At 35.8% G+C, this 13,275-nt stretch overlaps 2 protein-coding genes across 3 annotated transcripts; both read right to left on the reverse strand.

Moving 5' to 3' along the window:
• Positions 1 to 240: 240 nt before the first annotated feature.
• On the reverse strand, positions 241 to 1,678 carry LOC7453578 (FAS1 domain-containing protein SELMODRAFT_448915). The gene has a single exon (XM_002325780.4). It carries the CDS (start codon positions 1,397 to 1,399, stop codon positions 521 to 523), a length of 879 nt encoding a protein of 292 aa, XP_002325816.3. The 5' UTR covers positions 1,400 to 1,678; the 3' UTR covers positions 241 to 520.
• A 3,005-nt stretch (positions 1,679 to 4,683) lies between these two features.
• Positions 4,684 to 11,033, reverse strand: LOC7453579 (cellulose synthase-like protein D3). 2 transcript variants are annotated; one of them, XM_024590840.2, is made up of 4 exons: positions 10,315 to 11,033; positions 8,866 to 9,766; positions 6,816 to 7,623; positions 4,684 to 6,554 (listed from the first exon to the last, which is right to left on the reverse strand). In XM_024590840.2, exons 2-4 carry the CDS (start codon positions 9,729 to 9,731, stop codon positions 4,797 to 4,799), a joined length of 3,432 nt encoding a protein of 1,143 aa, XP_024446608.2. In that variant the 5' UTR covers positions 9,732 to 9,766; positions 10,315 to 11,033; the 3' UTR covers positions 4,684 to 4,796. The 2 variants fall into 2 exon arrangements, with proteins under 2 accessions (XP_024446608.2, XP_024446610.2); XM_024590842.2 differs by lacking the exon at positions 10,315 to 11,033 and having other exon boundaries at positions 6,816 to 7,670; positions 8,866 to 9,009.
• Between the last annotated feature and the right edge of the window lie 2,242 nt (positions 11,034 to 13,275).

Below are 13,275 nucleotides of genomic sequence, written 5' to 3' on the forward strand. Positions count from 1 at the left end.
ATTTGTTCAGTATAGTTGTTTTATTTTCATCTAATTAAAATGAAACAATCTTAACCCTAAGGGGTGTAGCTCAATTGGTTAGGTTCTGTGTTTGCTCTCCAGAGGTCACAAGTTCGAGTCTCACAAACATCAAGGTCACTAGAGGCTTGCATGGTAATTAACTTCAGTGCATGTGGGATTAGTCGAGGTGTGCACAAGCTGGCCGAATACTCATGTTAAACTAAAAAAAATGAAACAAACTTGGTGTAACATGACGCACATATTTAATTGTCGGGTCCTAAACGGTATGGACTAACCAGCATTATTTGTCAAAGGAAAATTCTATGGTGCAGTCAATTGGCCAATAGAAGAACAAAGATAGTGTTCACCCAATAAAAAGAAGAAACATTGCACTTGGAATTTTCTTCCAGGCTTGCTATCTTGTAATGATAGGAGAAAAATAGATTGACTATTTTTATAGAATAATTCATTAAAAAAAATATTCTGCATGTGACCCGTTGTGTACACTTCTCCAAATCCTTTAATTCTGTCCCACTGTATAGAGAACCCGAGCATTTAACACCAAAATAGAAGTCGCCATGAATTTTAATAAACCTCCAAGAGAGAGACTTTCTAGTTGGGAAGAGCCTGAATGTTTTGGGATGTGCTCTTGGTCTGTCGGCGCAGCAGCCCCAGGAGGAGGAGCTGATGATGGAAATGATGGAATATCTGGTAATGGGAGTGATGGGCTTGGTGGTGTGGCCACAATAGCAGGACTTGTGCTGTTGGAGCAAGCAGGTAAAGGATGCCTATCCGTATCTACTAGCAGCACCCCATCGATGCCATGGCATCTAATTGAAGACCCTGCAGTGCATAGATCTGGGCTAGAGATCTTGACATTGTTGAGAAAGAAACTCTTCCTTCCCTCGTTGGAAATGTTAAGCATATAATCGGGATCAGAACTGGGAATCAGCGAGCCTGGTGGAATATGTCGCAGGTGATCAAAGAGCAAGGGTGATGGGATTGAATGGTGAAGCAAAAAATCAGAAACAGCGTTTTGATGCATCCTGATTTTAGACAATAAACGATCCTTGGGCATCAAGAAAGTGACATTCCCCTGAAATTTCTGATCAAGTGGGGCCATGTTAATGAGCATGACAAAACTGAAGTAGTTGGCTCTTGCCATCTCGTCAGAGGCAACGACAAGGTCTTGGCTTCTTGAAGGAATGTCCGTTGGGCTAGTTGCACAGACGAGTACTTTGATCATGAGAAGCACTAACAAGGTCGTGAAAGCTTCCATGGCAGTTGCTTTTGGGTGAAAGAAGGTGAAGAGAGATCTGTCTTCGGGTCTGTTCAATGAAGAAATTATGTAATGATGTTTAGAGATGTAATTAAACATGTTGATGTTAGGTTTGAACATGCATATGTGCTGTTTCAACAACTCATCACTTCACATTTCCTGCATGTTCAGCTTCAGCAATTCTTTTCAAGGGAAGATTTACGTGTTGCAGTAAGGTTAATTACAGCTATTTTTAATTTGCTCGTAGATTTCGTTATATATAGGAAGAGCAAAGCAACTCATCACTCATTAAAAATTAAAAAGAAAAAAAAAAGAAAGTAAGTCAGCATATTTAGCCTAAGAAAAAACATAGTGTTTTGACATTAAAAAGGAGAGAGTTTGGGCATAAAATAAATAAATAAAGGTCAGCGAGTGCTCAGTGGTAAATAGTATTGGAAAAATTGGTTTTAGATATAGTTATCGGATACATTTGAGAACTAATTAAAAATAAGATATATACACCTTTTTCTTCTTCTTTTTTTTGTTAAAACTTCGTTAAAAAATACTCTCAAATTTGATTACAATAACATGGGATATTGAAATGTTTAAATTCCGTTGTGGTCAAAGAATCGTCAATGATGAAGTTGGTGATAGGTTTCTGAATATTATTATACAGTATAAATGATAATAAAAAATTATTTGAAAGTCCCTAAAATTATATTAGATAAATCTAGAGTTATTTAGAGATTTATTACTTGAAGATCTTTCTTCAGCTTTGAATAATTCTTTAAAAGACTGGGTTGTCGCAAATCATAAATTATCTAATTGTCTGGCCCCAATGGTAATCCATACAAATCACTAGTAAGAAATCTCTTAAATTATTTTTTAGAAGAGAGAGATTGTTATGTCTAGAGTGTTAACTCTCTATTATGTGACTTGCGTAATTTTATGTCTAACAGACAATAATTTTTTTAAAATAAGAGGCATAGCTTACTATTTATAGAGAAATCTAAAAAACACTATAAATTAGCAAGATATCAATTTCTCCCTTAAATAATATTTATATATTAATTTAAGATAATTTTAGAAATTAACTCAATCAAGTCCTTATTTGATTTTTCTAAGTTTAGAAATATAATTCACGTACTAAATATATTCTAGTCTTTAATTTCTAAAATATATTTTAATCAAGTCATACTTAATTAAATGATCCTAGTTTAATTTCTAACTAATGGTTCTTAATGTGTGTGACCGTTCCTAATATGTTGGCCCAAATATAAATTATAATTATAATTAAATAAGATTAAATAAATTAAACAATTTAATTTATTATCAATTTAAAAATTGATTAATTTGTAATTGAAGATGAGATGCATCGCCTAGTAACGTGTCATGATCCTCCAAATATTAGAAAAGTCATTAGTGGTTTGACCGGTTTCTCAGTGTAATTAATATACTTTCATCAATAATATCTCGATTTAACATTAAAACATGGATTATGTCGGCCATGTTAAATCATGTTTGTTCTTTACATAATAGTTATTGATCGTTTGAATAATATTTTAAACCTTTTTTAAATTTCATTCCACCTTAGTCAAGGATTTCTCAGTCAATATTATTTAAGAATAGATGAAAACATTTTTTCTAATTCACCTAGGGTGATGAATCCTCGCTTAAGTATCTTCATATAGTTCATGATATATCAAATGTCTGTCATTTCGTTGCCTCGATTAAGATAACATGTAACAGGATCAAAACATACATTCTCTATATAAGATCACTTAGTGATCCCAAGTCTATGGATCACTTACACAATCGTCATGAGTCTTTCCATAGACATAGGTAAACTCTTCATATAAAATTCTCATGCGGGTCAATTCAATGTATATATCTTATGACAAGCACCTACATATTAGTTTTAGGTATCTCTTATACCTCTGCTTATAAGAACAGTTGCTTCCTTTCATAAAGGAAAGAACATAATATGTATCAGACTCTACGACTCTAATAATGTTCGGTATTTAAGAAAGCATCGACTAGAAACATTTTAGGAACAATGTTTTGATGCAATAAAAATCTCATAATTTTAACAACTTTATAATTTTATTTGTAAAATATTTTTATCTCATGAACTTTATTTTTACTCTAGATTCATTAATCTAATATTATATGAATAATAAAGATAATTTAAGCCTTTATTAATAATAAATATGTATTTACATGAATATAATAATATCATATGTAACTAACCAATTGGTTATAGGGCATATTCATCTAACATTTAGGCATAGCAATCCCTTTCAACTAAATAAAAATTTAGGAGATTTTTCACTGGTAGTCTATGTGGATTTCTATTGTATGCTGGATAATTGGATGGCTTGTGGTTTGCAACAACTCAGCCATTAAAGTATTATTCAAAGCCGGAGAATCTTCAGGTAATAAATCTCTAAACAAATCTAAATCTATCTAACAAGATCCTAAAAACTCCAGAATAATTTTGTTTTATTATTTTAAATAATATTCAAGAACCCAACATATCCATCATTAACAATAATTGTGATGGATGATCACTCCATCACTATCAAACTTTCCTAACCTTCCATTCCCATGACATCTCTTCCAATATCCTTGATCTTCTGCCTCCCTTTACCTATAATATCTACACTCTTTTAAAAAATAACTTTGGCAATAATGTCACTAACGTTTCATTATGAGATTAGGGGACCACTACCACTGCTCCACACTCACGAGCTTCATTTTTTAGTACCAACGTAGCCTAACTATCATTGATACGCCTAAACCCTCACTGCCCATGCCCCACCGCCTTAGCTAACAACTCTTAAAGTATGGCTTTTCTTATAGTTTATAAGACACAGTGAAGCAATGCCTATCTATTTTCACTGAGAATTTGTGTTGTGTCTTGTAAGAATAAAGGGGGTTTTATCAATTATGTCAACAAACGGCTTAATAACGATGCATCTTCCTTGTTATGTCATCAGCTTGTTATAATATAGTTGACCATGCAAGATGAAAATCACTTGCGGATATTGTTTAACTTGTAATTAAAAGGAGAATCAATTTCAAATATCCGCAGTTCAATAAGGTCAAACAGTCCGATAACGTGCGATATAACAGCATCAGCACAGGGCCCCGCCCCGCCATAGCCATGAAGCGTTGGAATAAACAGGGCAATTTCCCTTAAAATTGATACACTTTACTATGTAACAAAAGAAGACAATGATCACAATCCTAATCATGACAATGATCACAATCCTAATCATCTACGTAAAGATGGGTCTCTGGTTTTAGTATTTCATGTAATGCATTGTCAAAAACAGTGCCAAGAAAACCAGTTACCCATCTTCTCAGTCCTTGTCTCCATTTTCACTAGAACTTTTGTGAAAGTAAACAGCCACTACACAAAATGTGTGCAAAAACATATCTAGCCTGTACTCCAGCAGAAAGATGTTTTGAAAAAAGAATTTAGTAAAGGAACGCAATTGAATAAATTAAACAAAAAAAGAAAGAAAAAGACCTATCAGGGAAACTGGAATGAGCCACCAATTTGGGTGGTGCCAGACGGGGGATTGATTGCCACCCAGAGGAGAGAGATGGTGATTGCAATAAGTCCTGACCACACAATAACAATGGTCGGTGTCCTTCCTCTTCTTCCCATAAGACCTTTAGCGAAAGGGTAGAGATGAGCCAGGACCCAGAAACTGAAGAAAACCCCACCCAGTAATCTACTCCACTGCGGTATAACACTGTAAATTGTTCGGCTAAATCCAACTGCTATTGCAATTAAGTTGACCATCATGATTGTAATAGGAGGTATCATCAGCGATGTCCATTTGACAACGTAGAGATCAGCAAACTCATCATCAACATCATCACCACCTGATTTTGAAGTCAAGGTGAAAGAAATTTCAATCCCTGCAATGACTTTCAACAATCCCTGAAGCACAGCAGCAAGGTGGGCACTGGTTCCTCCAATCAACCAAAACTGCTCATTCCTCCACCACTCCTCTAGGTCGATGCCAGACCATTTGATTTCAAGCACAGCAAGTAAACATAGAGTCAATGTGATGATTAGGAGATAAGCAAGAAAAGTGACATTAAGGGTCTGAACAATGAACTGGCCAGAGAATAGGGAAAGTGCAGGGAGGAAGCAGTACACAATCAGGAAGATCGAAGTGAAGGGATAGATGCCAACGTTCAGATATGCTATCCTCTGAAGAAATTTCATTCTACGGCTGGCTAAGAGGGCATTGTTGCGGGAAAAGAAAATTTCAACAGAACCAGTAGCCCACCTGAGAACTTGATGAAGCCTATCTGTGAGGTTAATTGGAGCAGTGCCACGGAAGGCATCACGCTTGGTAACACAATAAACTGATTTCCATCCCCTGTTGTGCATCCTATACCCAGTGACAACATCTTCAGTAACAGATCCATAAATCCACCCAACTCGATTTCCCCACTCAGTCTTGTCTTCATACCAGCAAGATATGACACTGATTGCCTCTGCAACAGTTGATGCATCAAGAAGCTCACGGGGAATAGTGAGAGCACCAGGTGGGCGTCCGTTCTTAACAGCTGGGTGATCTGCAAGAGGACGACCTTGAAACTCTGTCACTGGGATTGAGTCAATGAGGAATGTTGAGTTGCCAAACTTCTTAGGGAGCAGGGAGAGGTTCATCTCTTCATCATCATAATCACCCATTCTCAGAGCCCTGTTCTCTTCTGGAGTGTTCGCAGCTGAGGAATGTTTCTTGCGCCGGGCAAAGCAGCAGCTGCAGCAATCTGGGTGATCTTCTTTTGCCCGTGGTGGGTCAAAGCCATAAAGAGCAATCCTTCTAAAGAGGCAACCAGTTCCAACATAGACTGGACCCATTAGACCATCAAGGGCACGCATGTTCACATCAAAAAAAACAGTGTTGTGATTAGCATATCGATCAGAAGGGTCTATGCCCTCAAACCTCTGAGGGAACTGAACATAACAGAGGCGATCACCTCCTCGATCCATCATGAAACACATCCCTTCCCTCATTGCCTGGGAATTGTAAATATAGTGATCACAATCAAGATTAAGAATGAAAGGACCATTAGACATAATGGCTGAGGCTCGAACAAGTGCATTCATGGCCCCTGCCTTCTTGTTGTGATCATAGCCTGGACGCTTCTCACGAGAAACATAAACAAGCAATGGGAGACGTATATCAACATCAGTAAAGTCCATTATCTTAGTTTCATCAGAAGTTCCAAGTAGTGGCTCATCGCTGGGAGGTTTCAACATCACCTGCATCAAGTAAATTAAATAATCAGCCTCATATAGAAAGGCTGAATGTCACAACAGCTTTTAGAAAAGATGAAGAAAGTGAATCCTTGTAGCCCATCCCAACTAGTTTTACATAAAATTGAATTGATTTGTTCAATCAGCAATAACAATAAGAAAGTCTGTTGCAATTTCCAAATCCACACCCGCACATGGTTTAAAAATTAGTGTAATCATTCACATGGCTTGAACAATGATAAAAACAGTTTGTATCCAAACTAATACCTGTATTATACCAGCATGGTCACCCCTAGAGTGCTCAGGAGAAGGATTCAGCCAAGTCCCTGGCCAATGGGTACCATCTGCCATCCATGTAGCTTTTGGAATCTTTACACTCTCCACAGGTCCATCGTCCTTGTGCTGTTTCTGAAGTTTCATGGCCTTGATTTCCTCCCGAGCATGATAGGCATCAGATCGGCGGCGAATAGAATCAGGCAAGCTATTTATTCGAACCTTGAACTCATCATATTCACGCTTTACTCTTCGACGATCCTTGACAAAATCTTGCTTCACTTTGTTCTTGTAAGGATCCCTCTTCAAACTGAAGTAGGATTCTGGATTCCTGGGCTCAATATCATGTTTACGGCAGAAAGGAACCCATACATTTGCAAAACTCGCTGCTTCGGCCATGGCCTCAAATGTTAAAAGTGCACCTCCATCATCGGAAACATAACAAGAAAGCTTTTCAACTGGGTAATCAGCTGCTAGAATTGATAAGATGGTGTTTGCAGTGACAAGTGGCGGTTCTTTTTCTGGATCTGCAGTAGAGACAAAAACATCTACGCCAGGGAGATCAGATTTACCAGTGGGGTTGCTAGGGCTGGGTGTTTCAAATTTATCTTTCAACACATTCAGATCTGTAGCACGATTGATAGGGCATAGCTTTGGAAGTTGATCCAAAAGCCAAGAAAAAGCAAACCAGATCTCGCAAACCACTGACATCCCCCACAGCCAGATTGCGTCGTTGTTTGGATGTCTGATCCTCCAATGCAAGAATAGTGCGAGAATAACAATCCGAACAAAAATGAGAAGCCTATAAGAAGAGATGCAGCAAGAGGCACAAGGCATTAATCAGCGTAACTCTCATAGTGTAGAATCAAACCGTAGGTAAAAATGTTGGTAAACAACATGGAAGGTAATTACAATAGAAGAGAAACAGGAAGGCATAGTTTTCAAGTCAAGTGTCAAATTAACAGTTGCAGCTGGCCTGAAAAAAAGTTCTCTAGAGAGTTAACAAAAGAGCAGGGTCTTTAAAAGAGAGAATTGGATGGATCTCTCATGGAAATGAAATTATTTCTCAGAATAATGTAAGCATTTTAAATGAGCACAGTTAAGAAGAGTTCAATTCATCAAGATAACTCCTCTCCTCTTAACAGCATCCCATACATCCTTTGCTGTTCCACACTAAACAAAGTGTGACACAAGATTAGGAGTCATGGAGTTGATAAACCATGACTTAACTAGAGCATCTTGGCTTTGCCAACATTGAGCCTAAATCTATTTTTCAATTAGCACATCAAATTCCATAGTAACAAATAATGAAGACGATTTCAGAATTAATTCTCTAATACAAGGTGACAAATGCAATCAGTTCAGAAGTTTTTTAGTGACCCTGGAAATTCACTCAAAAGATACAGCTATTCTACAAAATCTTTGGAATAAGTTCTAGAGCTCAAATTTGATGCTTGATATTTACAGGGACAGTTGTGAGCTATTAGCTTGGCAGACATAGATATCAGATTAGAAAGGAAAGAACTAACAAGGCAGATCGACTAAGAAGGGGAATAAAGAGTGCATATATAAATTGTTGGAGATTTCTATGATGTAGCAACACCTTTTAACCCCCCAACATGGAAGGGCATTGATGAGCCTAGGATTTTATCCAACCATCATTGAATGAATAAACATGTGGATATATAACACAGACTGTGGAGTCGTGGACCAAATGGGTATCAAAGTTTTGCATTTCTATGGGAAGTTGTTGGCGTCAGAGAGACAAAGTTGCATGTTTCTCATGGCTCAGTATCATCAAGCCAATGACAAAGTGATAGAAGATACAACAAAGAAATAACAAAAAACCATGGTAAGATACAACAATTGCCGGTGCATGTGCAAGTTTGTTTATCAGAGCGTGATTATCTTCCCATCTACCAATACCAATGCACCAAATTAATGAAATAGGTGAAGATATAGCAATTTAAACATTTGGAAAAGAATATCATTATACTACGAATAGTAAGAGAAAACAGAACCATGCTAGACATGAAGATTGTACCGATATGGACTGATAATAGCAGCTGGAATCTTTAATTTTCGAGTAAGCGGCCTCCATGGCTTGTTCATCAATTCTTTGGGCCCACCAACTTCCTCATCATTCCCATTGCCGAAACCCCCATCACTTGGCCAGATAGCATTGCCATACCCATAAGTTCCCCTTGTTTCAAAGAGCCACCTATTGTGATCAAAGTCCCCAGTCTGGCTTCTCATCAGCGCTGATTTGGTTGACTTCATCAATGACAATCTCCTCTCCATTTTGGACACTGTGCCTGGTGGAGGAAGTGGAAGAGGCCTTCCACTGTCCACAACCACTTCATCCAATTCGGTGTTTTTATAAGGCTCCTTGCAACCAGGGCAAATTCCACCTCCAATTTTTACTGCATCGATAAAGCAATCCCGGCATATTTTGAAATCACACTCACAAGGGAGAATATCAACACCACGCTCATCACTCATCACCTTGGCATCACACCCTGGAATCGCACAAGAGGATCCCTTAGCACCAGCCATTTGGGGATGGCTGGCTTCAGATTCAATCACCTTGTCCATGAGATGAGCACGAGTAACACTATTAAAACCGCCTGTAAAGAGTGAATTTGAGACATATTGCTCTTCAACCCTTTGTGAGATAGATGGATCCATGGGTTGGTTGTCAGGGGTCGGAGGTAAGTGCACTGTATAGTTCATGAAATCACTACTCCCAAGTTCACTATCAAGATCATCCCTTGAGTAGCTGATATAGCGACCAGAGGAAGTCCTCCGGCCAAATGTCACGGTCTGAGGTAGAGGAGGTTTGTGAGATTCGGCAGCATCCGAGCTAATTGATAGATTTGATCGAGTGCCTTTGAATGATCTTGAGGCCATATCTTAACACTGTAAGGGACACGTCTCTTCAAATCCTGCAATTATAGTACTGTGCACCATCAGCATATTCTTCATAATATCAACCGGATTCTAACATATCGCAATCATAATCAAAATTCCAATATATAATTCAGATGTCTGCTTAGGTGCCAAGAAACAATGCACGGCACAACAGATCATTAAATTCTAGAACTCATAATCTTGAATTCACCTTGCTCGCAACATTTAAACAACAGACCAAAGAAAAGAGAGACTTTCAATTTCAAAAGGATTCAAATCAAGTCAAAAGCACTTAACATAAAAAGACAAAGGTGCCGGGATAATTACATATCATCCAAAAAATCTAATTAAGACCTCGTTTGATTACCAATAAAATAAAGCATAAAGGCTTAACGTTTACTAAAATCCAAAATTTAAGGCTAAACACCTAAGATCCAATAAAAGCCTCATAATTAGCACAAGCATGTTCACAACCTCCTCAATTTAAGCCAAAACGAAAAACAAAATCAAGCAAACTGAACCCAGAAGTGTAGTAGCAAAACAACACAACCCCAGGATCCTTTTCACCGTATAACATTTTTACCTTTCGAGCAGCAGCAACTAATCACGCCATCAGAAAATCTTAAAACCAAGAAAAACGCTGCAGATCACCTAGTAGTTAGGACTAGTACTTGTCTTACTAAATAAAGGTTTTGCCTTCTCTTTGTATCTATGCGTGTGTATATAAATTGAGGGGAGGGATAATAGATGGACAGATCCCTTTGTCAGATTCTTTGAAAGCTTCGGAAATGCTAAACGGCAAGTAATAATAATTTGAACCAATCTTTAAAAGCAAAAAAGGAATGCTTCAAAGCCACCACCTGTAACCGTTCATACTGTGTATTTCTCTTTCTCACGTACAAAAAGCAAGAAAGAAAAATTCGTATACAGAGGTGTGGGTGTTGATAGAAAGACTGAGTCGTGAACAAAACTACAAGCACAAAGAGGGCATGACTGAGACTAAATATTATTTTTTTCCCCTTATTACACAGCTGTGACTGTGTGACGTAGTAGGGGTGGTTTTTCTTCCTTTTTTTATGAATCTAGTTATGTAATAAAAGAAAGGAAGAACGTTCTTGGCACTGAGGGCAGAGAACCAAAAAAGAAGAGGAGCATGTAAGGAGGAGAGTGGGTTTTGTGGATCGCCGGCTGATGTTTGGGAAGTCCTGCAGCCACTCTATCTTTTTGATGCTAGTATGTCTGTTGGGGTTTGGAAGGAGAGAGGAATTTGTTTGGACAAAATGGGGACGTAAAAATAAAGATCTTTTTTATTTTTAATTTTAAGACAAAAGGGAGAGAAAAGGGGGTTGATTTGAGGAACAAGTAGGTGGATTAGATAAACGAGTGCGATGCGTGTGAAACATTAAAATGGTATTTTATTAAGTGTGGTAGTTTTTTAAAAAATATTTTTAAAAATTTAAATTTATATTTTATATCGATACATGAAATAATTCAAAAACATTTATTTAAAAAAAAATTAAAATCTTTTAGAAGCACTATTCGATCACTTCCAAACATATCCTAGAATTTAGAAGATTTGAATAGTGTATAGATTGTGATTCAACCATTATATTTAACTTTTTTGTTTTTTTTAGCTTTAAGTTATTTTTTTATATTTTTTATTGTCTTAATGTCCTGATATCAAAAATAAATTTTTAAAAAAAAATTATTCAAATGTATTTTCAAACGAAAAGCACTATAAAAAACAACATCTAGAACAATCTCAAATACACTTTTAATCTTAGAATGTAATCTCATATATACACCAAAAAATAGAGTATAGCTCGATATTAAAGGAAAGATGATATGATTTATGAGCTTGATTATCGTATTGACACAGTTATAATTTTCATTTATAGGTTATTTGAAAATAATTATTTACTGTAATTGAATTCAATTATAGTATTTAATTTGAATTCAATTGATAAATAAGTTGAGTTCACATGTTTGAAATATATAAAATTCTATTAATTTTGTTTTCTATATTTCTCTCACTACTTTCATTTTATTTTTTCAAAAAAAAAGAAGAAGCTAGATAAGTATTTTGGGAAAGTTAGTTTTAATATTAAATTTCTCTTTCTTCTTGGAATTATAAATCAAATAGGTTGATATCTAATTTATTTAAATTCTAAAGAGAAAGATTGAATATCATATGCATAATTTATTAAATTATATTCAGTTTCTAACATGAATCCGTTTAAAAACAAGTAAGAGAGAAATAAAGTTGTGAATTCTTCTTTATTTCATTTTTAACAACAATATTAGCTTCTTTACTAAAAAAAACTGAGGGAATCTCAACTTGTTCATATAAACAATGAAGAAGCTTTTTATTTTATTTTATCTTTCAATTTTGATTTTTAATTAAATTTTTTTTTTAATTTTATCCTTCAATATTTCTTTGATTTTAAATTAGTTTTTATAATTTATTTTGATTTTCTTTCTATGAGATTGTCATAATCTTAAACAAACATCTCGATATTTTGTCGGTGCTCAATTGTTGTTCTCATATCATTATGTAACAATTTATTAAAATAACAAAATTATTAAACTCAATGAAATTCATAATCAAAGTCGTTAGTTTGATATGTTAAGTTATAAAGCCCAGATCGATCCAATATGTCGTCGTCTCAATATTAAACAAAAAAATATTATCTTGAAAAATAAAATTAAAATCAAAACACATTTTTTATCCATCGCTCGTGTTATTTTCAATTCACTAAATTGACTAGGTCACATAAGACAATGACTTAAAAATTCTATTTGTTTTTTGGTAACTTGTTTCTTTGGAAAGCATAATAAATTTTTATTTCATGATTTTCATAATTTTTTTCTCCTTTAACTATCTGATCTTTTTAAATTAAGATTTGACTATTCTTTACAATCCACATTAAGACTTAGAAAATAATGTTTTAGTTAATATCACCAAGTTGTATCTTCGTGACCAATACGATATAAACGAGTCTATTATTTTATTTTATTTTATTTTATTTTATTTGAATGGAAGGCCAGAGGTTTAGACTGTCCAAATCTCCCATTAAAAAAAAAAACAAATAAACAAGACTACACATTCATAGTAGAATACGCGTTTCATTTGGTCCGTCGGATAACGAGATTGGCGTCGTTGATCTCTAATCACAGCATACACGTCATAATATCACATCTGAATATCTGCATTCAGTGAAAGCGTCACAACTTAGTGGTCGAACTTGAACATGTCAAAGTAAAACTTATTGTTAAATGAATAGAGCAACAATTAACAATCACTCCTCCTGTGTGAACATGTGAGTTTGAACAGAATTGCCCGCCGGCACCTATCCATCAAATGAAATGACAGCATGGCTGCTCAGCTGTCGTCTGACCTCTCCGTGTTGAAATTGCACGGCCGATGCCAGGTCTTACCTTGCTGTTGTCTCTCATCTCGTTTTCAGTTTTTGGAAAGTTGCTCCTCTCCACCAACTAATGACGCTTCAAGTATACGTTTTTTTAATTATGTTATTTATAGTGT

The sequence above is a fragment of the Populus trichocarpa genome, chromosome 19 (genome assembly GCF_000002775.5).
Source record: "Populus trichocarpa isolate Nisqually-1 chromosome 19, P.trichocarpa_v4.1, whole genome shotgun sequence".
NCBI classification, from domain to species: domain Eukaryota; kingdom Viridiplantae; phylum Streptophyta; class Magnoliopsida; order Malpighiales; family Salicaceae; genus Populus; species Populus trichocarpa.

Excerpts from the sequence above, each read along its gene's own strand:
- LOC7453579 (XM_024590840.2), bottom strand. The coding sequence starts at position 9,731 with ATGGCCTCAAGATCATTCAAAGGCACTCGATCAAATCTATCAATTAGC. Across the intron at positions 7,624-8,865 it reads GCTATTATCAGTCCATATCG|GCTTCTCATTTTTGTTCGGA; the intron begins GTACAATCTTCA and ends CTCTTCTTATAG. Across the intron at positions 6,555-6,815 it reads ACCATGCTGGTATAATACAG|GTGATGTTGAAACCTCCCAG; the intron begins GTATTAGTTTGG and ends TACTTGATGCAG.
- LOC7453578 (XM_002325780.4), bottom strand. The coding sequence starts at position 1,399 with ATGTTCAAACCTAACATCAACATGTTTAATTACATCTCTAAACATCAT.